The 27,411-nt window shown below is 38.9% G+C and overlaps 3 protein-coding genes and 1 pseudogene across 4 annotated transcripts; 2 read left to right on the top strand and 2 right to left on the bottom strand.

The window, feature by feature from the left end:
• The first annotated feature begins 10,940 nt into the window (after positions 1–10,940).
• Positions 10,941–13,422, top strand: LOC130989233 (uncharacterized). Of its 2 annotated transcripts, XM_057913186.1 has the most exons (3): positions 10,941–11,769; positions 12,101–12,220; positions 13,051–13,422. In XM_057913186.1, the coding sequence occupies exons 1-3, from the start codon at positions 11,212–11,214 to the stop codon at positions 13,066–13,068; spliced, it is 696 nt and encodes a 231-aa protein (XP_057769169.1). In that variant the 5' UTR covers positions 10,941–11,211; the 3' UTR covers positions 13,069–13,422. The 2 variants fall into 2 exon arrangements, with proteins under 2 accessions (XP_057769169.1, XP_057769168.1); XM_057913185.1 differs by having other exon boundaries at positions 11,010–11,769; positions 12,101–13,422.
• A 145-nt stretch (positions 13,423–13,567) lies between these two features.
• On the top strand, positions 13,568–16,312 carry LOC130989230 (protein kinase STUNTED-like; annotated as a pseudogene).
• A 102-nt stretch (positions 16,313–16,414) lies between these two features.
• LOC130989232 (GDSL esterase/lipase At5g55050-like) lies at positions 16,415–18,256 on the bottom strand. The gene is made up of 5 exons (XM_057913183.1): positions 17,898–18,256; positions 17,650–17,795; positions 17,313–17,534; positions 16,970–17,231; positions 16,415–16,893 (listed from the first exon to the last, which is right to left on the bottom strand). The coding sequence occupies exons 1-5, from the start codon at positions 18,142–18,144 to the stop codon at positions 16,670–16,672; spliced, it is 1,101 nt and encodes a 366-aa protein (XP_057769166.1). The 5' UTR covers positions 18,145–18,256; the 3' UTR covers positions 16,415–16,669.
• Positions 18,257–18,399: 143 nt separating this feature from the next.
• Positions 18,400–23,623, bottom strand: LOC130989231 (L-ascorbate oxidase homolog). The gene is made up of 8 exons (XM_057913182.1): positions 23,111–23,623; positions 22,530–22,639; positions 21,055–21,325; positions 20,866–20,968; positions 20,268–20,613; positions 19,543–19,911; positions 19,355–19,433; positions 18,400–18,782 (listed from the first exon to the last, which is right to left on the bottom strand). The coding sequence occupies exons 1-8, from the start codon at positions 23,231–23,233 to the stop codon at positions 18,582–18,584; spliced, it is 1,602 nt and encodes a 533-aa protein (XP_057769165.1). The 5' UTR covers positions 23,234–23,623; the 3' UTR covers positions 18,400–18,581.
• Between the last annotated feature and the right edge of the window lie 3,788 nt (positions 23,624–27,411).

The following is a 27,411-nucleotide window of genomic DNA, read 5'->3' as shown; positions in this document are numbered from 1 at the left end:
GGCTCAGAAATTAGCTCGAGCCCCTATTTTCCGCGCCCGCGCCCGCGCCCGCCCCTGTTACCGTTGCCGCACCCTTGGCTCGCGCCAACTCCGCTCCAATGCTTCGGGCTCAAACAGGAGAGAGATTGGGCGCGTGCTATGCACCGCTCAATCAGTTAATTTCATCAGATTTAAAAAAAAAAAAAACGAAACAATAGCTAGATTAACCATATAAATAATAAATAATTTGAAATAGGCATTTTATTAAATATCCAAGATTGATGTAGGTATTACTCATCATCACTTATTACTTAGATAGATTAGAACTTTGGGATATTCCCAAGACCCTTGATTATATCTATCGTTTGAGCTTAGTTTTGGTTGATTCACATCCCAATGAAGAGTGAAGTTTTAAGGATAAAAAAAAATCAAACACTTTATCAATCACAAAAATAAACTTCTCTGAATAAATTATGATATGATATCAAGGGAAATTCTATGTTCCATCATATCCTATTCTAACACTTTTGCATAGATGATCAATAATGGTTGTATATTATGCAAAACAAGAAAATAGGCTCATTTTGTCACTTCATGATCAAGAAGAGTTAGAATAGAATTAGTTTCTTAAAAAAAAAAAAAATCAAATGTGTGAATGTTACCACATTTAGAGCAATTTCATTTCTTATCATATATATTCAGAGAGCTTATAAGCCTTTCTAGTAGAGCATCAACAATGGGGGCTCGGAAATTAGCTCGAGCCCCCATTTTCCGCGCCCGCGCCCGCCCCCGTTGCCGTTGCCGCACCCTTGGCTCGCGCCAACTCCGCTCCAATGCTTCGGGCTCAAACAGGAGAGAGATTAGGCGCGTGCTATGCACCGCCCAATCAGTTAATTTCATCCGATTTTTTAAAAAAAAAACGAAACAATAGCTAGATTTGCAGAAGAAAAGTAAAGAAAGGAAGAAGATGATGATTGACGAAGCGGCACTGCATATACAATTTTAAACCTAATTTTTTGTATTTTATAGTATATGAATCTGCAAATTTAATTAGGGCTGCGATGGGCTGGACTTGGGTTTAATGTTTTAATATATTCACTAATAATTAAAGCATATTTAATTATAACTATACGCACACATTTTTATATATTACACATCCACAAAAAAATACTATGATCTGTTTAGTTTATTTTATTAATTATTTTATGTTTTTTTTAATTTAAAGTAATTTTTAGGACTTTATTTAATTGTATCGTACTCCCTCCGTCCCGTTAATAATGGCACGTTTCTTTTCGGCACGGAGATTAAGGAGAAGAAAATTAGGGAATAAAGGTGTATGGTCCACATGATTAGAATTGTGTTTAGGGATTGTTTATTATTTCTAATTTATCAATATATAAAAATATTTATTTCTTGATTCATTAAATAAATTTAAAATCTGTAATTAATTAATCATTTCTCACTATTAACACTAATTTCACAAAAAAAAAAAAGTTTCTAAAGTAAAATAGGCATGAAGATTGCATTTTTTTCTTCTTCTTAATTTTGTTAACTTCATCAGCAGAAACAGTTGCTGTCAAAATTCACGAAATCAACAAAAATGGAGATGAACTGAAGTAGTTTTGGGAATTACGAAGAACATGAACTGGAGTGAAAAATCAAAAATTCATGAACTGGGTGAAATTCACGAAATCAACACAAAACATAATCAAAATACCAGAACAAAATTCACCAAGCAACAATAAAGATCCAAAAATCAACAAATATTCACAATTCATGAAATTCACGAAATCAACAAAAATCAAGAATAAGATTCCACAAATTGTATGAAATCAAGAATAAGATTCCACAAAAATCATGAAATCAACGAAATCAAGAATAAGAATGAGATTCAAAACAAGAACAAAATCAACAAAAATCAACGATTGAGCCGCTCAGATCTGGCGCCGCACTGGTGCTAGGGTTTCACTCGGAGGCGGCGGCGGATGGAGCAGGCGTAGAGGTGTGGAGGCGCGACGATGGAGCCGCTCAGATCTGGCGCCGCACTGGTGCTAGGGTTTCACTCGATGGCGAAGGAGGCAGCGGCAGCGTCACACTCAGTCCACCACTGGGCCGCTGATATGGTTTCCTCAAAGGGGGTGGAGGCGCGACGATGGAGCCGCTCAGATCTAGCGCCAACCGGTGCTAGGGTTTCACTCGGAGACGGCGGCGGATGGAGCAGGCGTAGAGGTCTGGAGGCGGTGGAGGGTGGTGGCGGCGCTAGGCAGTGGAGGCGACGCTAGGGTTTAGGAAATGGTGGTGGAGGGATGAAGAAGAGGGTAGAGAGGGTAGGAGAAGGCGGCGGGTGGACGCGGAGTCACCGCGCCGTCGCCGTGGAGGAGGAAAGACGGAGTCGCCGAGGAGAGGAGGAGAGGCGGCGAGTGAAAGTAATCGGGAGAGAGAGAGAGAGTTAAGAGTGAGAGTGTTTTTTTTTATTTTTTTTAAAGTTATTTAATTAGGCTTTTAATTAGGGTTTTAATTAACATTAATCACTCCCTTATTTTTTCCAAAATAGAAAACGTGCCATCAATAGCGGGACAACCCAAAAAGGAAAACGTGTCATTATTAACGGGACGGGGGGAGTAATTTTTATTTTCAATCAATGTAGGTTAATTTTTTAATTTAATAAAATTTGAGTTATTAAATTCAATGTAATATTTAATTAAAAACAATAATAAAATTAAATACAAAAAAAAAATAGAGAGCCAATGATGGATTGGCTTTCCATTGTAGATGCTCGTAGCACCACCTTTGCAAAGAACACTAAAAAAGGTAATTCTATTCATAGCCTCCGTTTCACTTAGTATAGCCCCTATATAAAATAATAATAATAAATAATTATATACTCCCTTCGTCCACGAAAGAACTTCCTATCTTTCCTTTTTGGGACGTCCACAAAAGAACTTCCTACCTATTTTTGGACTATACCCCACCACTTATAATCCTCTTACTTTTTATTTTTCACAACTCCCAATATTTATTATAACACATTTTCACCACTTCCAATACACTCAACTATCTTTTATCCACTCTCAATACACTCAACAATATTTTTTCTTAAAACCCGTGCCACTCCCTCATAGGAAGTTCTTTCATGGACGGAGGGAGTATTTACTATTTTATCCTATAGCTCATAGCCCCAAATTAATTATTCATAACCCCAAATAATATAATTTTTATTACTTACTTTATTATTTCTTTCTACAAATCAAATTGATCGTGCTCTTAGTTAAATTCTACATATTCATAACTAGGGCAGAGCATCGGTTCATAACCGAACCGAACCGACCACTCTCGACACAACCGAAACCGAACCGACCTTTGGAACATAAAAACCGAGCCGAACCGATTTTGGATTAAAAACCGACCAAAACCGAACCAATGAAAACCGATCGATTTCGGTCGGTTTTCAAACCGAACCGAATTTCATTACAAAATATTGAAACTTGTACCAGTACAATTTACACTACCAATATCGATTTTTGGTTTATGAGAAAAACACTAAATTACAAGATTTTAAAATTGAAATTACTTCCCCTACTTTTCGCTACTACATATATAGCATAGCAAATTCACCTTTAGGGGGGTCTGTTGTTGCTGTTGAACGTTACTGCTATTGTAAGAGAAGCAGAGGAGGCGGGCTGGTGGTGGTGGTGGTGTTGCGACAGTGTAATTGTCGTGCCGGAGATGGAGAAAGAGAGGAGGCACAACGGCCTGCAGGGGTACTGAGCAGCGGGGAAGAGGTTGCCCAGATTGGGTCCTGTGCAGCTGCGCTGGCCTGCTGCTAGTCGCCGGTGGAGGAAGAGTGGTGGTGGCGCTCGGCGCAGCGCGGCGCCGCTGTTGAGGGGAGAGGAATGAAGGCTGCTAGAGAAAGGGGCAGCGGGTGGTTTCTAATTGAAGTCCAAAAATCACTTTAGGGTTTCTAATAAACCATGTATATATTTACTATTTATTAGTGTATTAAATAATATATTTAATAATATATATATATATATATATCGGTTCGGTTCGGTTCCCGACCGAACCATGAGCGAAGAACCGAAACCGAACCGATACATGGTCGGTTTTTAATTATGAAAACCGAACCGAAAACCGACCCAAAAATCAAAAACCGAACCGAACCAAAAATGATCGGTTCGGTCGGTTTTTTCGGTCCGGTTCGGTTTATGCTCAGCCCTATTCATAACCCCGTCGGAAAAAATGTGTCAATATTATAAGCTCTCAGTTAAATTCTAGAATCTCTGCAAAATAAAACTAAGCTCAAATTGCATGAAAATACCCCACTTTATACCAAAATCTGGTTTTTTGACAATCTTTTCAATTGTAGCCAAAATTTGAACTACCTTTCAATTTGTTGCAATTGACTTCCGGAGTAATTTTCCGGCCAACTTAAATTAGGGGTTTTGCTTGCGTGTCAGCACTATCTGATATGGCTAATGACGTGTAATTAGTATTATTTCGTGGCCTTGTTTACGTGTAAATGACAAATACTTAAAAAAAAACCATAACGACGTCGTTTTGGGAGGGCGGGAACCAAGAGGCAAACAACGTCGTTTCTGATTAGTGTGGTTAAACAATGGGAGAAGACAAAGATTCTTCAGATTTTCGAGGTTTAGGGCGATTTCGAGAAGTTGAATATCAGTAAAAAATTGCTCGAATCCATAGTTGTAGAGTTGTTTATTCATCAAATTCGTGTCCTTTTCGTCATTAACGTGGAGGTGGTCCCAGCAGCACGAGCACGAGGACAATAGTGAATGCGAGAGATATGGGGGACAGGTAGGGCTTTACTCCCTTCTTTTCTGTGATTAAAAAATTGCTTTTTTAGCTTGAGTTACTATCGCCTGTAGTCGATTGTAGGGTTTATGTGATTTCTTTTGTTAAAAATTGCTTTTTTAGCTTGGGTTACTATCGCCTGTAGTCGATTGTGGCAATTAATTGTGATTTCTTTTGTTATTTTTTGTTTTTTACAGTTCATTTGGAGTTTACATTCATCATGGTGGTAGATTTGTGCATTTTGATTGTAAAGAAGTGTATGTTGGGGGTGAATGTGAGGGAAGCTTCAAACATGATCCATATTGGTTTGGGTATTTCGATGTTGAAGAAATAGTTAAAAATCTGGGATATGCTACTTGGGGGAAATTGTGCTATCAAATTCCTAGAAGTCAGTCGTTTCATGTCCTGCAAGATGATAAAAATTGCATGGATATGCTTTCTTGCCTTAATCCATATATTAGGGTTTTACATGTTTATGTTGATGGTGGGGTTATTTCGAGTGTGGATGCTTCTGCTAAGAAAGTTGCTGGTGAGAGTAGTAGTAAGGCAGGTGAGGGTGAGAAGATTGATGGTAGGAAGTCAGTGGGTGATGATGGTGAGGATGATTCTGGGTATGATGAATTGACAGGTTATGAGAGTGACAACATATATCAGGGTGACTGGGGTGGTGATGGTGAGGATGAACTTAATGCAGAGGGTGATGGTGAAGTTAATGAAGATGGAGAGAATGAGGATTTTCATGATGATGAATCTGAAGATTCAGATTACATCCCTCTAGGTAGTGAATTCATCTGATGATGAGTTGGGTGATGATGAAGAGTATGAGAACTCTAGGAAAGAAGTTAAGGCTAGAAGGAATATATTTGATTTAGTGGATCAAGAGCCTGAGAAAGGGATGGGTTTCAACCTTGTTTATGATCATGAAAATGCAGAATCTGATTATGTAACCTCGGGGAATGAAGACTCAAATTCTACAGATGAGGAGTTTGAGAGAAAGAGGAACAGGAAGTTCAGATCTAGCTATGACCCTAGGACAAAACCAAAGAAGCTTAAATTGCAATTAGGCATGAGGTTTGCAGATGGTTTTGAGTGCAGGGAAGCTTTGAGGGATAATGCTATAGCAAATGGGAAGCACATCAGGTTTGGTAAGGTTACAAAGACTACCTGTAGAGCAACATGCACACCACCTTGTAAATGGACAGTGTTTGCTTCTCTTGTCCAAGCATATGACACATTCATGATCAAGACCTACTTCCCAACACACACTTGTGCCAGAAAGAGTAATAATAAGCTTGTTAGTTATAAATGGCATAGCAACCAAGTATCAGAATGTTTTCAGGGTTCAGCCCAATTTGCCTATAAAACTTTTAGCTGATGACCTTAGGACTAGGTATAAAACCATTGTTGGTAGGGACAGGTTGTATAGGGCAAGGACTACTGCCCAAGAGATGATTAGAGGATCAGTTGAGAGTCATTATGCATTACTTAGGAGGTATGTTGCTGAACTAATGAGGGTGAATCCAGAGGGGACTTACAGGTTGTTATTGGGTGAGGGGTCAGTCTTCAAGGGCTTGTACATTGGCCATAGTGCACTGAGGCATGGTTTCAAGAAAAGTTGTAGGTCAATTATAGGGCTAGATGGATGCTTCCTGAAGACTTACTTAGGGGGAATCCTATTGGCAGCTGTTGGGAAGGTAATATCTTTTTACTTATTTACTTTCTTATATTAATTTTGTAAGTATTTATCTAATGTTGGGCAGCTGTGTAATACTTATACATGTTTATACTTAGGATGGAAACAACCAAATGTTCCCAATTGCATGGGCAGTGGTTGAGGTTGAGAATGAGAGCTGCTGGAATTGGTTTTTGGAGATTCTGCTCCAAGATCTTGGAATAACAGATGGCAATGGATGGAGTTTTATATCTGACCAACAAAAGGTATAATGTTTCCTTATTGTATTACAACATATTGTCTGCCACTAAATATTTGCTTATTGGCTTTCATTTTAGGGATTGATGAATGCTGTGAGCAAGTTGGCACCAATGGCTGAGCACAGGAATTGTGCCAGACATGTGTACATGAACTGGAAAAAACAACATAAAGGCACTAGTTTGAAGAATCTGTTCTGGAGTATTGTGAATAGCACATATGCGCAAGAGTACAAGATGAAGCTTGAGGAGTTAAAGGCAGAGAATGTGGCTGCCTATGAGGACTTTGTGGCCAGAGATGTGAAACGTTTCTGTAAGGCCTTCATTTCTCTATATCCATGTAGTGATATGATAGATAACAACATAGCTGAGACATTCAATGGATACATAATAACAGCTAGGGGCATGCATATTATACACATGTGTGAGCAGATTAGAAGGGATCTAATGGTTAGGCAGGTTGAAAAGTTGAAAATGATGGCTATGGTGTCTGATAGAGTGTGTCCTGCTGTGATGAAGAGTTTGGAAAAAATTAAGGACTAAGAGTGTGTCAGCTTATGTGTTTCCTAACATGGCTAAGAAGTATGAGGTGAGTTACAAGGGTAGGGCCTTTGTTGTGGATGTGAATGCAAGAAGTTGCACATGTAGGGAATGGGATTTGACAGGAATACCATGTCTTCATTGGATGTGCTGCCCTACAATTTGAGGGTGAGGAGCCATCTGCATATATGCATGCTTACTACACTGTAGAAAGGTATCTAGAAGCATACACGTATACCATAGAGCCTTTGGTCAGTGAGGAGATGTGGCCGGAGGCTGATGGATATGTTGTGAAGCCTCCACTGGTTAGGAAGATGCCAGGTAGACCCAAGAAAGTGAGGAGAAGAGATCCTGAAGAAGATCCCAAAAATCAACACAAATTGAAGAGGTTTGGTTTGGTAATGACATGTCGAAACTGTCAGCAGAAGGGTCACAACATGAAGACTTGTAAGAATGAGAAGGCACCACCTAAACCCAAGGTATTTGACTGCTCCAAATCTTTGTTTACTTATTCTTTGTTTACTGCTATTTGTTTACATACTCTTTCTTCAACTGGAAACAGGGGAAAAGAGGCAGGCCTAGAATTCATCCAATCCAACCTCCAAAGCCTAAGAAAAGTAGGCAGGAAGAAACATCTAGTCAACAGGAGCAAACAAGCCAGAGGAGAGTAAGTATTTCAAATGTATTGCCGATTTCTCATTTGTTATATCATTTGTTGATTACTAAAAATGTGAATATCAATACTTGTAGGGTACCAGGAGGACCACATTGCAACAAGAAAATGTGTCTTCTTCCCAAAGTAATGTGACAGGAGCCAAAGAAGGGCCCTCAACTCAAGAAAGCAGGACTCAAGCTGGGAATTAGCTAGTTGATGCATGTTTTGATGTAATATCTAGGTCTTTTTGTGGATATGTTGTGGATACATTTGTGCTATAACAAATGATCTTTTTTATGTAACAGATACTGCTACTCAATAGCCTTCTTTACTGTTATATGAAGTGTTTTTGGTACGTTGCAAATTTTTCAGTTTATTCTTGGCACCACATTCATTTGTTAGCATCATTAGCCAAAGTACAACACAGAGCAAATACAAGATGTTGTTAGCATTAAATTGCACCAAATTGTTCAACACCATACCAACTGCATTAACATTCTACATACTTCATATCACCAAACAGTAAAACGAGTCCAAAATGCCATCATCTACCACATCAGCTACCACATCAGCTACATCTTACACCCAACCAAAAAAAACCACTACAACAAGAAGTACAAACCCAAAAAACAGTAGCTTCATCCTTTTCTCCACAATATGGATTTGATTCCCAAGTATCTTGTACTCTTCACCACCTTCTGAGAGTCGTATGTCTTCTTCATCTCCAATAGAGGTGTTTTTGTCTGCCTTTTTTCCCCTCTGCTGAATTAATTCTTCAACTGCCAAGTCCCTTTCAAGCTTCATCTTCAACAAGCAATCCTTGTAGTACTCTGGTAGAACGGGATCAACCCATTCCCAATACTTGCAATCACCATGACGACCACGACGACGACAGTGGTAGTAGCGCCTCTCCGGATTAGTCACGCTATTTGAAGCATGCAAGATGCACGGCTCTGTTCTTTGCATTTGCAGAATTTTGGAGGTAAGGGGAAATTGCATGAGCTCAGTCGTCCCGTTTGAGAAGAAGAATCCATCAGTTCAAAGATTTACGCTGCAAACCAGAACTTCAACTGAGATGAGAGGATTTGGGAAAAGAAATGAGGACATTTGAAGCCCTAATCGACAAATATATAAAACTAGAAATTGTAATTTGCTTAAAATCGTGGAAAACGACATCATTTAAGGTAATTACAAATTTACAGACGTCGTCGTTTGATAAGTCGGCGAGGCAGTGCCACATCACCTTTACGGGAATCCACATCAGCATTAAGTTGGCCGGAAAATTACTCCGGAAGTCAATTGCAACAAATTGAAAGGTAGTTCAAATTTTGGCTACAATTGAAAAGATTGTCAAAAAACCAGATTTTGGTATAAAGTGGGGTATTTTCATGCAATTTGCCCTAAAACTAACTATAAACTCACAAATGGCATTGATCGCTCAAGTCCACACTCTTTTCCCCACCAACTTGGTCACAAAATCCACTCCAGCATCATTCTACAGCTTCAATGGCGGACACATTCCTTGGCTCAACAATTTTCCTCACGTCGTGAAAATTTAGAAGACCAGATAGAGAAAGCAGACGACGGTGGTCGCCGTCGAAGATGTCTCGGCCAACGGGACGATCTATCTGAGCCGCTGCTTTCCCCATCATCTTTCCTGGCAAAGACACGTTAGAATAAAATTAAAATACATCTTCTTTTTCATTAATTAATACTTAAAATATAAATAAATCATTTATTTAAACATGATAGGTCTCTCCTGCTCAATGAAATAGAAATTGAACTGAAAGATGATAAAAATGAGAAATATCATCTCTAACTCCAGAGGCTCCAGAGAGAGATATATCTCTATGTGATAATACTGAGGAAACATCATCTCATTTTTAGTTAATGAATGCATCTATTGACAACATATATCCAAATTATAATGCCAAATCTATATACTTCAGAGCACGATCAATTTAATTTGTAGAAAGAAGCACGGTGTCATCGGGCAAAGAATAAAATAAAGAATGGGGGTTATAGATTTAGAATAGAAATAATGGTGTCAAATGGCCACATTGAACATGCAAACACAATATTTGGCCTACTAATTGAAAAAACACAAATTATGGTCATTAATTAGGCAATATGCCTAATATACCCCTAATTGGGCGGACTGGGTAGGGTCAGAAGCGCGGGTTGCGTGCCGGATAGGATCAGGCACGCGGGTCGGGTTAGACACTTATGGCACTATTAGTGCCATAAGTGCCAACGAAAATTTTTTTTTACTCCCCCTGCCCTGTCTACCCCCCCAACCCCCGACCCCACCCACCCCCAAGCCAAAAGGAACTTTTTAAACACTTCTCATAGGGTTTAGATATTCCATTTAGGGTTTAGATTATCCATTTAGGGTTTAAATGTTCCATTTATGATTTAGATGATGCTGTTGTTTCTATATTTGTTCTGCATGTTTGGCACTTATTGCTAAAAAGACCATTTTACTTTATTTTATTTTGGATTTTCGTTGGCACTTATGCCACTATTAGTGCCATAAAATAAAATAACAAAAGTAGAATTTGATTTATTTTTATCTAGGGGGAGTAAAAAAAATTTTGTTTTTGGCTTGGGGGTGGGTGGGGTCGGGGGTCTGGGGGGTAGGCAGGGCAGGGGGAGTAAAAAAAAATTTTCGTTGGCACTTATGGTACTAATAGTGCCATAAGTGCCTAACCCGACCCAGCGTGCCTGATCCTACCCGGCACGCGACCCGCGCTCCTGACCCTACCCAGTCCGCCTAATTAAGGGCAAAAACGTCCCAAAGCTATAAAAATGATCCAAAATTTATGTTTTTTCAATGAGTGTCCATAATTTGTGTTATATGATCCATTTTGGCTATTCCAAAATTTTACTCTTTAGAATATTTAATTTGGGGGTTATGAGTTATAAAAGATAAAATAGTAAATTTATAATTATTTATTTTTTATGGGGCGAGTAAAATGGGGCTACGAATGAATAGATATACCCCACTAAAACTTGTAAACGGGCTGAATTATACTCCGGGTCCAGGCCCTTCATGGCCAACTATAAATTATATTGGGCCGTGACCGAAAAGGTCCAGCTCTCACCGACTCTCTCATTTCGTTTATTTTTTGATGTTTTGATTTCTGATCTCTAGTCGATTTTGTACGCGTAAGATTCCATTCGATTCGATTCAATTCAATTCCCAATTCCAATCAACACAATCCGCCGATAGTTGGCACAAATTTATCAAAATTTTGTTGTGTAGAGCAGATTTAATCCGAGAAAAATCGTCGAAAATGCCGAAGAAAATGGGTGTCAACAGCAAAGCCGAAGCAGCTAGGGCACGGAGGAGCGCCACGGAGTCGGAGCGGAAGGAGCGCGAGGCGAAGGAGAAGGAAGAGCAGTACTGGCGCGAAGCGGAGGGAAACAAGCCGCGAGCGGCGAAGAAGCGGGAGGAGGAAGCCGAGAAGCGAGCCGAGGCAAACGCGCGGAAGGCCGAGGTGCGCCGATTGGCGGAGCTGGAGGAGAAGGAGCTGGAGAAGAGCCTGATGAAGCCGGATAAGAAGGCGAATAGGGTTGCGGTGCCCCTGCCGAAGGTGACGGAGGCGGAGCTGAGCCGCCGGAAGGAGGAGGACCAGGCGGCGTTGCAGCGTCGCGCGGAGGAGGATAAGAGGAAGCAGAGCCGGACGGCGAAGGAGGAGGAGTACGAGAGGATGGTGAGCGTGGAGAACACCAATCGCGATGATTCGATTATTGAGGCGAGGTCGGTTGATGAAGCGCTTGCGCGGATGACTCTGGTCGATAGTTTGCCCGTGGACAAACATCCGGAGAAGAGGCTGAAGGCCTCGTTTAAGGTATGATTGATTGGTGAAATGTTGCTTGATTTGTAAGATTATTTGAATCAGAATTTGACTGAAATAGTTAGAATTCTGATTTTAGCTTGAAGGCCTCGTTTAAGGTATGATTGATTGGTGAAATTTTGATTGATTTGTATGATTATTTGAATCAGATATCTGATATTAGCTGGATTGGTTGTTTTGGGTATGTGATTTGAGGGGAATTGGTTGTTTGAGCTAATTAATCATTCACATTGTTACAGCAATCTGTGATATTTTGAAGTTGATCGTTGCTTACTGAGTTAAGCTATTCTTTGTCTAAGTTTTGATGTGTTGTTTATGTCTGCAGGCTTTTGAAGAAGCTGAGCTCCCAAAACTGAAGGCAGAGAAGCCGGGTCTGACGCACACACAATACAAGGATATGATTTGGAAACTCTGGAAGAAATCTCCCGACAACCCTCTTAACCAGGTGACAACCAATATCTTTTGAAAGATAATTGCAAGAATTGCAAATTTTGCCCATGTTATCTTAGGTGCTGCATTGCTGGACTGTTTAGCTAGATATCTATTATGTGGATGAGAACAAGTTATGAGGAGTCTGAGCTGTGATTGAAAGATGCTAGTTGTTTTGGGTGGATTTGTCATTGTCAATTAATTGTTTTAAGGATATGCCAAATCCCTGTTCGGTGGTTATATTTGTTCTCGTGGAGTTTTTATTCTTGTTAAATGCAGTCTCTTCGGTTTGAATGTGGCTCAGACAAATAAATGATAAAAAAATTGCCTTGTGTAATGAGTATCTATCGGTAAATTTGAACTGCTTTAGTCATTGAACTCAGTGAATTATGGTTGATCGAGTTGCTTTAAGAATTTGTACTTTTGCTGCTTTGTGTGTATACAGTCAGTTTTGCACATTAGATTGTAAAACTTTGGATAGGATGCTTCATTTGAATTGGTTGGTTTTGGAGTTTCGATTGGAAGTATCGTCTTCAATAAAGGGAAGTTCTTAGATGAAACATTGATGTATCGTGTATTTGGCTTTCTTTTCTCTCATTGCATCATTTGGCTTGTGTCATGAAGAACAGAAAAATCCCACTAATGTGTTGAGTGCCTAAATATGGTGTCTTTTCTACTTCTTCGAGCTATTACCTTTTTCTATCTTGTATACTCCTATGCCTGGATCTTACAAATGCTGTTCCGTACTCCTTTGACAGTAGGAGAGCCTTTATGTTGCCCCATATGTTAATGCTATCAAATCGTATGCATAACTGCATCTGGCTCTTGCCCAATTTGAATGTGCAGGTCGCTGAGAAGGCGTAGCCGCATCTTTTCATGAGAAGCCCGATGATTTTCCTCCGGTACTTGTGGAAATGAGCTGCTGTTTCATATCTGTGTGAGTATATGTTGATGACTATGCAAGACAGCTTTGGGCCGCCTCCTCCTCCTCCGCCGTGAAATTTGCAGTAGTCCTTCTCAGCTCGACGCAGTAGGTTGAGATAATAAAAGCTTACTTTGTAAAAACCAATTTAAATAAGACCCGTATATGTTTATGTGAATGCATCCTAAGTAACCTTTTTGCTTTGGCAGAGTTTATCTGCATGTAATCAGTGCTGGTTTGACTTGTAATTAAGACTACTACCCTTCAAAGAAATTGTTTGCTTCTATCTGCTCAAATTGTAAACTGGCACTTTCACTTCCCATGTGAGTGTGAGTGTGTGTATGTGAGAGAGAGAGGGAGAGTTGAGTGATAAATTTTTCTTACAGAACATTGTTGTGCGGATGCTGTGGTGATGCAATTATTGCAGCATTATGCGAAAACTGTTGTGTATAAAACCTATTGAACTCAGCCCCAGAGCGTGCTACAGCGCGTTGTGTCGTGAAGGGAGCTTTTCAAAACGACGTAGTTTTTGGATGTTTGGGTAGAACCATTAATGAAGTCTGCTGTTGTTTGGCCATCAAGAACTACAATAATGGTCGTGCCAAACCATAATGAAGGAAATTCAGAAAAGAAGACAGTGTTTGCGTGCTAATTCATTCAATTTCAATGAAGAAGGTACAGCGGTAGTTAGCTGTGTATGGGTATTTCTCTTATCAATTTGCAGCCAGACATCACACTAAATGCTTAAACCAACAGCAATTTAAGTATAGGGGCCACAAATATCAATATCAGCTCTCCCAAATTTGAAAAAAGGGCCACAGCAGTTTGGTAGATTTGCAAGCCTACTCTGAAATCTGGAGCAGCATTGTCTCTACTAAACTTGCAATGGGATGCTTGTTTTCCGCAGAAATCTCGACTGCATGTTATGGATGGAAACTTGAGAATGACTCGAGGGATATTGGGGCGGCTAGGGAGCAAGGCAGTGAGCAGCAGAAGAATCATTGTTGGCTTGAAATCTGATACTTGCAGTAGACAAGTTCTGTTGAGGTTGCTCCAGTTGGTCGTGGAGCGTGGGGACACCGTGCTTGCTGTTCATGTGCAGCAGCACCAAGATGATGCCTTTGATGCCAATACATTCCACATTTACTGAAGATATCTGCAAATCAAAGCAGGTTGGAATATTTTCTGCTTCTTGTTTGTAAGTTTTTTGAGCTTTCTTGATTCATTGATTGCTTGCTTCCTTTGTATGTTGTTATAAGGTGGATTTTGAAGTCAAGATTTGTAGTGGAAGTTGCTACATATCAGAACTGGCACACCAAGTTAGAGTAACATTTGCAACTATTCTTGCTGTTGGATGCAGCAGCAGCTGGTAAGTTTCCTACTCTCCACCACCACCACCACCTCCACGACCACCACCACGACGTTCTAACGGTTTTAAGTATGCAGCCTGGAAGGCACGACTGTTGCCAAATGCCTGAAAGCTTTGCCTCCTACTTGCAAGCTTCTGATAATGGACAGTGGAGGGAGAGTCCTATTACAGCAGATGGGGACCTCACAGCAAGGATCCAGCTCCAGAGTTTGTCGAACATTTGTGTCGTCTTTGTCAGAATCCAGCAGCTCCGATCCACGTCTGTCCAGGCCTCAAGTCAGGAAATCTTGGTCCATGCCATCCTCATCAACACCACCTTCAACTTCAGAGCAACCCGAGAGTGGAAAATCCACCACCGCTGCCAAGAACAGTCTGCAGCCACGTGATTTTACTCCATTGTTGTTCCAAAGATCAGCAATAGTGGAGACGGGGGGCTGTCACAGGTGCGTCACGTACGGAGAACTCAACCATGCTACGGAAGGTTTTAGTGCTGATATGCTGATTGGAGAAGGCCCAAACAGTCGGCTCTATAAGGGTGTCCTTGGAAATGGTCGGGCAGTGACAGTGAAGGTTCTCGGGGGCTCAGGCTCCCACGAGGCTGAGGAAGCTTTTCTTCGACAAGTGGAGGTTTTGAGTGGCTTGAAACATGAAAACATAGTTGAAATTCTTGGATATTGTTGCTGTAACGAAATGCGTGCAGTCGTTTACAACTTATGCAGTTCAAGTCTGAAGCAGAAGCTTAATCAGTTGAAGTGGAGTGAGAGAATGCAGGTTGCACTTGGTGTGGCTAAGGCATTGGAGTATCTTCATTCTTGCCATCCTCCGATTATACATACCGACATAAACTCATCAAATATCCTCCTTCAAGAAGATGGATGGCCACTAGTAAGATTTATGTTTCACTAATGTGATATTCAATCAAGAAAAAATGTTCCTTTTAAGCTACTTCCAAGAATTGAAAAATGTTATTTGTATATCTTTGTTATAAGCACTTACTTTTGACTTCCAGCTGTCTGATTTTGGAGCTGCAATAGTCAATCTGTCGTCAGCATATAGAAGGCCGGCTCATGTAGTCGAGACGTTCAGATACTTAGCCCCGGAGTACATAATGTATGGCAAAGTTGATGAGAAGGTGGATGTGTATGCTTATGGGATTTTGCTGTTGGAACTGATAACTGGAAAAGAAGCTACTAGAACAAATCAAGCATCAAATCAAGCAAGTTTAATACTTTGGGTAATTGAATTTGAATTTGAGCCAGAATGTTCAATCTTTGTTTTAGGCTTCTCCTTGATGATTGGTGATGAAATTTTCAGGCAAGGACTCTGCTGACATGTGGTGTATACGAACGCCTTATTGATCCCAGCCTGAATGAGGACTACAATGGTGATGAGATGAAAGCCGTGATGATCATAGCCCGCCTGTGCCTCCTGCATTCGTCTTCTAGAAGGCCAACAATGAAGACGGTACATCATCTCATCTTTTGATACTAAAGCTAAAATTGGCAAATTTTAACAAAGCTACTTGTGTTTCTTGGCAGATCTTGCAATTCCTCGTAGAGCCAAACTATGTGTTAGGGATCCAAAAAAGGAGTGGGGATCTTCTCGTGCAAATGGAGCCCGGGAATGAGAGCGATATCAGTGGACTTACGAAGTCGGATTCTGGTGATGTAGCTTACAGATGATCTCTAGTTGCTCTTTTTTTTCTTATTTTATATAGTACTGATGTATACCTTCTGTTATGTCATGAAATATGAGGAAAACTGTTCTTAACGAGAAAATCTGTCGTGCAATACGGTATTTAGTACGTTGCAGAAGAATATCCTTGTTGGCATGTTTCTCTTATTAGTATTAGGACAAGAATACATGAACAAGAAAGCCGGCCTTCAACTTAGTTCAAGCCAGTTTTTTTCAAGATCTTCTGCTTAAAAAAATTCTTGAAGCCATTGATGATTTCTTGTAAATTTATGATGACAGAGATCCAAACTCTGATACTTACAGATACATTCGTACGACTGTAGCTGAAGGAAAAACAATGTCCGAAAATGAAGTCTGCTGCTGTCAAACTTGACAGTATTAAGTTAAAGAAAATGTGGTGACTTTAGATCTCTGTTACAGTTCATTTATTCTTGAAAAATGAAAGAAAAATGAAAGGAAAACGACGTAGTTTCTTGATACTAATAGTCCTTAGCCAACTGAGAAAAGTTGATAGGTGAGACATAATATGGAGGGCCATTGTAGAGTGTCTGTGCAGCCAGAAACGCTGCTTTCTTGGTGGGATGGAACATATCCCAAAACAAGAACTTGCGACGGTCTGAGCAGACCGATGTTGAAGAGTTACACGGGACTTGCGCGTTCAGGAGCCCGTCTCCACAGCATGCTGCATCCACATTCTCAAATCCTAGAAAGAGCAGAATATATATCAACAAATTGAAAGCCCATAATTTATGCCTATGGAGGTGTGTCAGCAGCTTTACCTGAGGCACGGGGATTGTTTATGACATCAATCGACATTTTGTATCCGTTTCCAAGGGAGTATTTGAATCCCGGCAGCTGCGTGCTGAGGTGGCTCAGGAGCGTGTCCAGCGCTGAGTGAAAGGTCAAGGCGAAGTCGTTCTGCAGCTCAAAGCAGCCATCGGCTCCATAGAGGGCTTTCTGCACTAGTCTTTGTGACGGGCAGCATCCAACAGGTGGCACGCTTATGATACCGAACTTTCTTGCTCCGAGCTTGTACAGTTTCTAGCAGTAGAAACAGCAGAAAAACAACAGAATCAGTTCACTAAAAAGCACAAAAACATGGGATTTTTTCACTGATGTTACCATGATGTGGTCTGAATATGTTGAGATCACAATGGCAATGAATTTGTTTTTCTGCATTGTGCTGTTGGCCTTGAAATAGCCAAATATGTCATTGCTCCCTACACTGATGAAGAACATGGATCTCGAGAGCTTCGAGTCTGCTGCAGCAGAGCCAATCTGGAGAGTGAGGTTGCCCTTCACTTCAGAGACCTGGCTGATCTGCTGTGATAATGGCACGACGCTCTGCACATTGTGGAACGACACATGAAACACGAGGAGCCGAGCCATTAGTCTCTATAAGGCCAAAATGCAGTTCACTTTAGGCAGTTCTGTTCAGTAAGGAAACGAGGAACCTCACCCCGTTTGGACCGGTTATGTCAAGAATCCCTGCACCGGCTGATGCAAAGTTCGCGCCTCTCAGCAGATGCTTTCGAAAATGATGAGGATTCAGTGTGAGAAGATACATGTAGGGAGGTGGGCTCCTCTTTAGGCCAAAGAGCTTGGCTGTGAAAACAGAATTATTGCACAAAATGAATCATCATTCTGTGCTTTTCTTTTAAACTAAACAACTAAATATGCATATGTTGTTAGAGTTATGTTACTAACCTACAAAATCTGCACTGTTGAAGCCATTGCTAAACCTTCCCGTTGGGCGCGAATGGGGGAAGTCTATGCCATAGGGAGGGAAATCAGCTCTGAAAATGGTCTCAGGCAGGTACTGGTTCGTCCCAACATCTGCAGTCGAGTCACCTAGTACGAAAATGGCAGGCGACGCCTCATCAGCTGAGTGAGAGACGACATTGAGCAAGACGACAGAAACACAAAGGAGTAGAGAAATGTGTGCCTTAGCCATCACAAAATGTGCAGCTCAAAATGGTCTTAATTTTTTCAGTTGAAAAAGTGGCAATTTATATAAGAGTTGATATATGCACATGAGACAACTGAGGGAAATCAAGAACTGGTGTGGCGGATCATCCAAATAAGTATCGCTTATTGCCGCTCAATATACATTTGAATATTAATCTCCAAAAACAAATAAAAATAAAAAGTGTACATTTGAATGAGTTTTACGGTGAAAACAAAGAATTCTTGTCTCAGACAGCTCAAGTGAAAACTACTCCTTTGTAAATTCATTAATATACCAATCAACATGGAACATGAGAAAGAATGTATTTTTCTTACATTACACAACTTATTTTGAAGTGATACAAAGAATGAGACAGCAAAAAGGTGCTGTTTAGGCTATTTTTTGAGGTTATACAAGTGGTATTTTTGAAGCATTAGAATGTACTAGCTCCGGCCCGCGGCTCTCCCACAGAGAAGCGCGTTGGAGGGAATAGGGTACTCGTCTCTGGTCGACTTGACCGGTGTGTAGACGCGGAGATAAAGCTGCTGTCCGAGGTACTGCCGAGCCCAGAACTCGGACCTAAGGTTCCACATTCCTACATTGTCTAGTGCAACATAGATTGCTGTCCAAGACTTGGGATAAACCTGTGTGTTGAGCTACAATTAGTGACACACTTTCCAAATATACAAGTCCCATAGGCTAAAATGCAATGGAATAGTTTCAAATACATAAGTCTTATAAGATAAATACACAATGAAAAAGCTCAAACATAGTCCAAATAGGGAAAGAATTAAATAAAAAATTCAATGACAAGTAGTTTAAGAAGACTATGGAGGTGTTTGGCTCTTAAGAAGTGGAGTATTAGGCAAAATAAACTCATAAACAAACTGCAACTTATTTTTTCATATTCTTATGAACAACAATCATTTTACAAAAATAACCCCACTATAGTTTGTTATATCTATTATGTAACATTCCAATTGAATCTCTCTTAAATTTTCAATCCCTAACTCACAATTTTCTCTCTAACTTATTCTCTCTTGATACATTACATCTTATAAGTCGTTGGAGCTAATAAGCTCAGATCTAAAATATGCTTTAGCCCAACACACACTATTTCACTAATGGAGATGAATGGATATGTAATGACTTTATTATAATTATGCTAATAAATAATACTAAGAATTTATGAATATTCTTGATTCTTGATTCTAACCTGTGTGGTGGAGCGGAAAACAGCATCTACAAGATTGTACTGTTTCTTGCTATCAGGTGTCCAAGAACCTCCATCCATCCTGCAAGAGAGAGAGAGATAGTCAATTAATTTTGTATGCAAATGAAAGAGAAAAATGGAATTAATTTAGCAACTTTTTTTTTGGGTGGGGGGGGGGGGCTGAGGCTCACCCAACTACAAAGAAAGAGTATCCATCAAGGTGCCAGCTCTGCATGATGTTTTCTCTGTTCTCAAACACAATCTCAACGAAGGTCCGGTAGTCGGCTCCCATCACCGCCGTGTCGAGGTGGAGGGCTCGGCTGGCGGGAGGGGAGTCCGGGATGCTCCCGACGCGGAACACCCCGTCGATGTTGAAGTAGTCCGCCAGCTTTAGCGGCGTGTCGGCCGCCACGAACGACACGCCGTTCACGGCGTAGCGCTGCTTGCCGTCGAGCGAGCCGGGCGTGTTGCCGAGCCTTATCGTTCTCGTCACGTTGATTTGGCCGTAGTGGTACGACCCCTGCGGATTCGGCCTCGGTCCACTTGCTGTCAGATTAGTCCTGTCGTCAAAAGTGAGTTACACTATTATATCTATTATTTTAATAATTTTTTTTATATAAAAAAGTTAATTATGAATTATACTTAATTTTACTTTAAAAAATTAAATTTTAAAAATTATGTACTCTTACTATGGATCTACCGGTCCTAATAATAAATTATTAATTAATAAAAATAAAATTAAACGACAAAAATATTAATATATCATAAATCCTAGTTAATAATTACAAAAAGTTAACAAAAGTTAAATAAAAAAAAGATATATATATACCGGGTGACAATATAAGGGATAATTTTTTAGGCATATAAAAATATTTAGTCAAAAATTATGTGGGATTAAGTTTGACAGCTCTATTACCTTATGGAACGAGCTTGGTTTAGGGACCATTGAACATCTTGAGGGGCCGGGGGAAGAGGGCCGGAAGCGGGGGTCCCGGAGGTGGTGTAGTGGAGGACGGCGGTGGTGGTGAGGACGGTGGAGGCGAAGCGCGTGGAGACGGCGATGTGGTAGTCCTGATGAGCTGGCTGGTCGGCGGTGACGAGGACGGAGTAGGACTGGCCTACGTGGACGTCCAGCGAGGATAGCATGCTCTGCATGGTGTGGGTCCCTTCTACTTCAACTAGCTTCATGTTGTGCCCTTGGATTCTGAAATTCAGTGAATTCCTCAACCCCACATTTGATATTCTCAGCCTGTATGTTTTCCCTGCAAACACCACATCACAATAATTCTTCAAAATTTGAAACTGGAAATTAATTAAACCTCAAATCTTTATGTACAATTTACTCAATTAGAATAAGAAGGTGGGTGCTATAAATAATTCCATTGTCACGGTCTAAATATATCCCTAGCTAAACATGTAGTGCACTTATTCACGCACATTCTCAATTCTCAGCACATTTAACATTTTCGGATAGAACGTGAGACTCAATTTGGAGCATATATTGATTATCGTACCTGGCTCAACTGTGAACTGCGTATCGTTCCCACCGCGGCCGTTGATGAGAACGCCGTCGGGGAAAGCAAGCATGCTGCCGGAGTCCAAAACCTTCTGCAAAACCTGCCATTTTCGGAGAATCGGAAGTTTCAAACGCTGCAACTCCAGAAACAACACAGCATGCAAAGAGATGAAGGATAGAGACGGACCTTGTGATTGGCTTTGTACCAATCGCCGATGAGAATGGAGTAATCGGCGTCGGGGTCGGCGAAGGGGACCGGGATTCTGGGCCTGCTGAGGATTCTGATGGCGCCGAATCCGCCGGCGGCCTTGTGGAAAGCGAGAGAGGGGAAGTAGTAAAAGCTGCCGATTTGATCTTTCATCTGCATGGTGTAGGTGAAGTTGTGGCCGGGAGGGATCGGACATGTTGTGCCGTACACGCCGTCTTGGAACGAGTTCTTCCTCTGCTGGACCCCACTCCTATACCCCAATCAAATTCAAAATATTTTCAAATAAAAAAACATCTCCTTCATTATACTAATATTTTATATTATACTCTTTTCGTCAACGATATATACGTACGCTCATACTTTTTAACACGAGTTTTTATAAAATATGAGTATAAGTATTATTATTAGTAGAATAAGAATCTCATTTTATGGATGAATAAAAATAAAAATAATGATATAATTTTCGTGAACCGAAGAAGTTTAGAAAATTGAAATCGAGACATCTTCTTTTTCATACAGAGGAGGTCCGCTGCTTTGCTTATTGGAATGAGTATAAGTTGTAACTAATATATTTTGAAAAATGTAAAACTAACAAAGATTTTTTTAGGGAACAATGTCCAATTTTAGGCCTTCTCATCTAATATGAGTATAAGTTATGCTCTTACACATTTACACGATTTATACGAATTTTTTGTGCATTAAAATAAAAATTGTTACATTCCTCAAATTTTCTATTACTATATGATTTTGGCTACAATATGATGTAGTTTCTTTTATTATTAATTTTACTTATTTAAAATAAAGGGTGTATTGAGGGAAATAAAGTTTAATGCGCATACTTGTTCAATTTGTTTTTATAGTGAAAATGTTTTTAAAAAGTATAATATGAATAAGGAAATTCTCATTGATCCCAAAGTTTATTGTGATGGTTAGGGAAGCTTGAGAGAGAAATAGGAGTGTACTCTAATAAGTAATGCAGTTAGTTATAGACTTGATTGTGACAAGGCAAATTAATTCCATATACTAGCTAGTTTAATTAGTTTAAGTTTGTATGGCTCTGAATTATTTTGATGGAAGCTAATTAAATTCGAGTTAATATTCAATTTTAGCAAACCTGGAGAGAGAAAGAGGCCTATATACGGCTATTATACTATATGTTAAAAGCACATTATTAATTAATCAAGACAAACAAATGCTATTAGTTACTTGATTGTGACAAAGCACATTCCATACGTAACGCGCAGTCTTAATAAAGATAACTATTAACTAATAATTTATACAACTTGCATGCCTAATTAGCCAGCCCACTTTCACACATATATAGAAATAATTATTCATATAAATCATTAATGATATTAAATTAAAGGCGTGCTGTAGAAATAATTAATTAATCTATATTATAAATGAACTTCCATTTTAATTATTTTATGAAATTGTGCTTGAGATCAACTAACCATGAGAGGAGGAATGGCTCTGGCAAATTATTGAAAACGTTGATTATAATGTTATCGTTTGTGACTGAATATATATCAGGTCCTGGAAATTGCCCATTTATCAAAATTCCCTGAAAAAAATAGAAATAAAAGTGAAATAAAAATTAATTACGAATTAACACACATATATGTACGCATACATAAACAGTTAATTACTTCAGCTTTTTCATGCAATGGAGCACTTGTGCAATATTTAACTAGCACATATAAATAAAAAAATTGAATATTAATTTATATATAGTAGAAAAATATATTCATTAATATATTTTTTTTAAACCAAAAAAAAATATATATCAAAAACTCAAATATCAATATTACAACATATAGCGCTAGTTTTAAACATTTGAAATGCAGCGCTACATGCGTTGGAACAACAATACATTTTTCTTTTTTTAGACATGATCATTTATCTGCACGACACGAGCATCAAAACCCATAAAATTTTCACAAAAATAAGATCAAAACAACGTACGATCTCGAATGCATGCAATAAATAAAACAATGATAAAAAAAAAGGTTAATGCATAAATAGAATCACACACCTGTTGTCGAACGCCTAATGGGTAAATGTCGCCGTAAGTGACGTTCCAAGTGAAGAATCGGTAAGGATCCTCAGCTCTCACACCTCCAGCTATAAAAAGAATCAAAACTATCAAATGCAACATTTTTCTACGAATGGCTCGACTCGTTTATAACCCTAATTGTACGTGTAGATGCACCACGGAGTTGAGGGTTAATGAACTTTTTTGATTTGTGAAGGGTTGATTTAAATAGGTGGTGGAGAAAGAAAATAAGAAAATTTATTATATATACAAATGAAGATGAACTGGAAACAGAATGGCATTAGCAGATGATGATGGAATTAAAATTGGAGTAGAAAATACAATGTGTATGAAATGAAGAAGAAAAAGACGTCAAGAAATAGATAGCGTAGCGGTGGGTTTAGACTACCAAATGCGTGGGTTGATAATCAACCACCCCCCTCCCCCACCCCACCCCGCCTTCCAAATGTACAAATACTGCTGCACGATGTACAACAAGCTATTGCATCGAATGCATTTGAATTAGCTATAATATAACAATTAACAAACTCGACGATCTCTTATATATTCTAAACACAATGTATAATAGCGAAAATCCCTTTAGCAAAAGAATCAAAATCCTCTCGTTTAATTACTAATTGCTTCTCACTTTGTGTTCTAATAACATAATTTTGGTAATTATAGATCATCCAATTGCTACTTTTCAAAATTAGATATTCTATAAATCTTTCGATCTGCACGTTAAGATTATTAACCGATAACATTATCACGGACCTAAATAAACTGTTACTTGATCAGATTCACTTTTCATTTAAAAAAATACTTGTTTTAGCATATGAATATTATGCGAGCGATGCTCATGTAAAATAATCTAGTTATTTGTAGATATTTTGAATATCTCAATTGAACAAATTACTAAAATAAATTATTAAAAATTTTATTTTAAAAAAAAATAGAGCGCAAAGTGTAATGTAAAGTGTTGACTAGGGGATTTGGTCTCGTACGCGTAGATGTCACATGTTGTGTTGTGAAAGCTTTATTTATTTATTTATTTTCCTTGTTTCCTAATTCGTTTTTTATTTGGGCTTTTAGCTGGAAATCTAGCGCGTCCGTGATCATGAACGGGACACACGGAATTTACATGTGAAATTTTATTCATTGCAAAATTTTCAAGTTTATTTGCCTTTTACGGTTATAGTTTTCTAACTTTTGTTGTTTTTCCAACTTTTTATTTATAGTCACTTAGATTAAGAGATTTTTTTTTTTTTTTTGAGTTGAGGGAAGTAGGACAATAAAGTTTCGTGTATTGAGATTACGAAGATATTTGAGATAGTTGTTTTGAAGAGTTTTCAACGTGGCACCTCAATGTTTTTTAGTATACTTAGGGTGTGTTTGCTTTTTATCCCTCTAAATAGAGGGATAATATAATGAGGTATAAATTTATCACTTAAAGTGGGGACCATATTTTTTATACTCCCTCCGTTCCGTTATGCATGTCTCATTACTTTTCGGCACAGAGATTAAGGAGAAGCAAGTTAGGTGAATAAGGAGTGTGGTCCACATGTTTAAGTTTGTGATTAAGAAATAACTAATTATTTCTATTTTATCAATATTAAAAAAATAATTAAGGTTTTTTTTTAAATTTAATTTTTAATAATCTGTAATTAAATTAATCATTTCATAAAATTCGAAATATACAAATCTGCCAAAAAATGAAACTTGTAAAACCTTATCACAAACTTAAAGCTGCCGAAAACACAAATCTGCCAAAAAAATTGAAAGAAAATGGCGCCACAATTTTAAACAGTAAACTGGAAGAGCAATTGTGCATTGAAATTTTCAGAAGTTTCAAAATTTCCACATTTTTTTTCAAGTTCAGAAACTACAGCCCTTTATAAATAGGGCAGAAACTACAACATTTAAAACCTACACAACTCCTAAAATAAATAAATAAAAACTCCAAGATGGCTAGAAGGAAAGATATTTCTTCCTTTGAGAGAGCTTCCATCATCCAATTTCTTCTTGAAGGAAGAAAAAGCGGAAAACCTGGTAGAGGCAAGATAACTGTTGCGGTGCAAAAGTGGAGCTGTTGCCGACAAACGATTAGTTGAATTTGGGCAGCTGCAAAAAAATAAAGTGCAAGTGGTGAGGTAATTAGTTCTTTGAGTAAGAAACCGCTAAGGCCAAGGAGAAAACTTGTACAACTTGATTTACATGTGATTGTTAGCTTAGAATTGTCAAAAAGATCTACCATTAGAAGGCTAGCATGTGGGATTAAATGCAGTAAAAGTACTGTAGGTAGGTGGATAAAATCTGGACTGATCAGGGCTCATTCAAATGCGATAAAACCTTATCTTACGGCTCCAAACAAGTTGCTTAGGCTACGATTTTCCTAAGAAGCTCTAGAATATGACAGGATTCTTAGGAGTTTGACATTTAAAAGCATTCACAACACAGTCCACATTGATGAGAAATAGTTCTACATCACAAAAAGTGCATAAAGGTTCTATTTGACTCCCGAAGAGATAGAACCTCACAGGACATGCAAGAACAAGAAGTTCATCACCAAGGTGATGTTCATGTGTGCTGTATGTAGGCCAATTTTTTGGGCTGATGGTAGATGCTTGTTTGATGGAAAAATTGAAATTTTTCCGTTCACTGAATTGGTACCAGCCAAAAGAAACAGTAAGAATAGGGCTACAGGTACAATGGAATGGAAACCAATTCAAAGCATCACCAAACAAGTAGTGAAAGATTGCCTAATCAACCAGATAGGGTGAATGAAATCTGCTCTAAATGTAACAATAGGCTGTACCAAGTTCAATTCATTTCAATATATGCTTAGTTAATGCAATGTATTGCTCAATGTATGGCATATGCATGTGTTTCAAAGTCTGAATGCTTGTTTTTTAAAATTCAGATTGTTCCTGCTATTAAAGCAAAGTGGCCAGCAAAACCATCTATATACAGGAAGATAATGCTAGGCCTCACATTCAAGACTCAGACCCAGATTTCATGGCAGTAGCTTCAGCTGATGGCTTTGACATTCATTTGGTGCATCAACCATCAAACTTCCCAGATACAAACATCAATGATCTGGGGTGGTTTAGGGCAATACAAAGCTTACAAACTGAATCAGTTTGTGCAAATGTGGATGATCTAGTGAATGTTGTCATTAATTCATTTAATGAGTTAAGCCCAAACGCTTTGAATAAAGTGTTTTTAAGCTTGCAAAGCTGTATGGTTGAAATTCTGAAAGTTAAAGGGAGGAATAGCTACAAGATTCCTCATTTAGGGAATGATGCATTAATTAGGTAGGATATGCTTCCCTTGAATCACCAAGTTCCAAGTGAACTTGTTAGGGAGTGCATATCCTACCTAATTGACAATGGAGCATTGTCAATTAGCGACACACTAATAAAGGAATTGGGGAGTGCATGTAGGATGCACAGATGAAGTTGAGATGATGGTGCATCAACTTCAAATCCAAGGAACTGAAGTAATGTGAAGATGAAAGGGGAACATTTTGAAAGTGCAGACCTTTGAAGAAGTCAGAATTATTTTGAAAATGAACTTGTGATGAATGAATAAATGCAGACCTCTAAAGAAGTCAGAATTATTTTGAATGTTATGTAAATGCAGAAAAGGTTTGAATGTTTTTGTAAAGGTTGCATTTTGTAAAGTTGTTATTAAAACCTACATTATGAATGAATGAATGCAGAAAATCTTAAGGTTACATTTTGTACGTAAAGGTGTGATTAAGTTACATAGGGTGAATGAATGAATGACAGCAACCAACAATACCACATAAACAATAGCCAACCAACAACACCACATAAACAACAGCCAACCAAAAACTCAAACAACCCAATCAAACTAGAACTAAGGAAATCAAACTATAAGAACAGGGGAACAGTCAAGAATCAGGGATTTTTTTTATCTCATTTTCAGTAAAATAAATCATAGAGATTAGGGTAGAACCAGGGACATAACGTATGCGCATTAATTCATCATTTTAGACAACATAAACACACATAACACATAGCACAAACACTGCAAATCCCACATGCAACATTCTAAACCAAACCATAGGAACAAGGGATCGGCAACAGCCAATACCAGAATAGAGATTAGGGTAGATCTCACCAGATTAAAAGCAGGAAGCAGAGTTTTCAACATCATCAACTCGCCGCCGCTCATATCCCTGTGTTGACAATTTTCCTCACAAAGAAAAAATGAATCAGAGTAAGAACTAGGGTTTGAAGACGAAACCGGTTCTTCACCGGAGTTCATCACAAAAG

This window comes from Salvia miltiorrhiza, chromosome 6, assembly GCF_028751815.1.
Source record: "Salvia miltiorrhiza cultivar Shanhuang (shh) chromosome 6, IMPLAD_Smil_shh, whole genome shotgun sequence".
Lineage (NCBI taxonomy): Eukaryota > Viridiplantae > Streptophyta > Magnoliopsida > Lamiales > Lamiaceae > Salvia > Salvia miltiorrhiza.
Note: the sequence above shows the minus strand (reverse complement) of the source record. Positions and strands in the feature narration are given on the sequence as shown.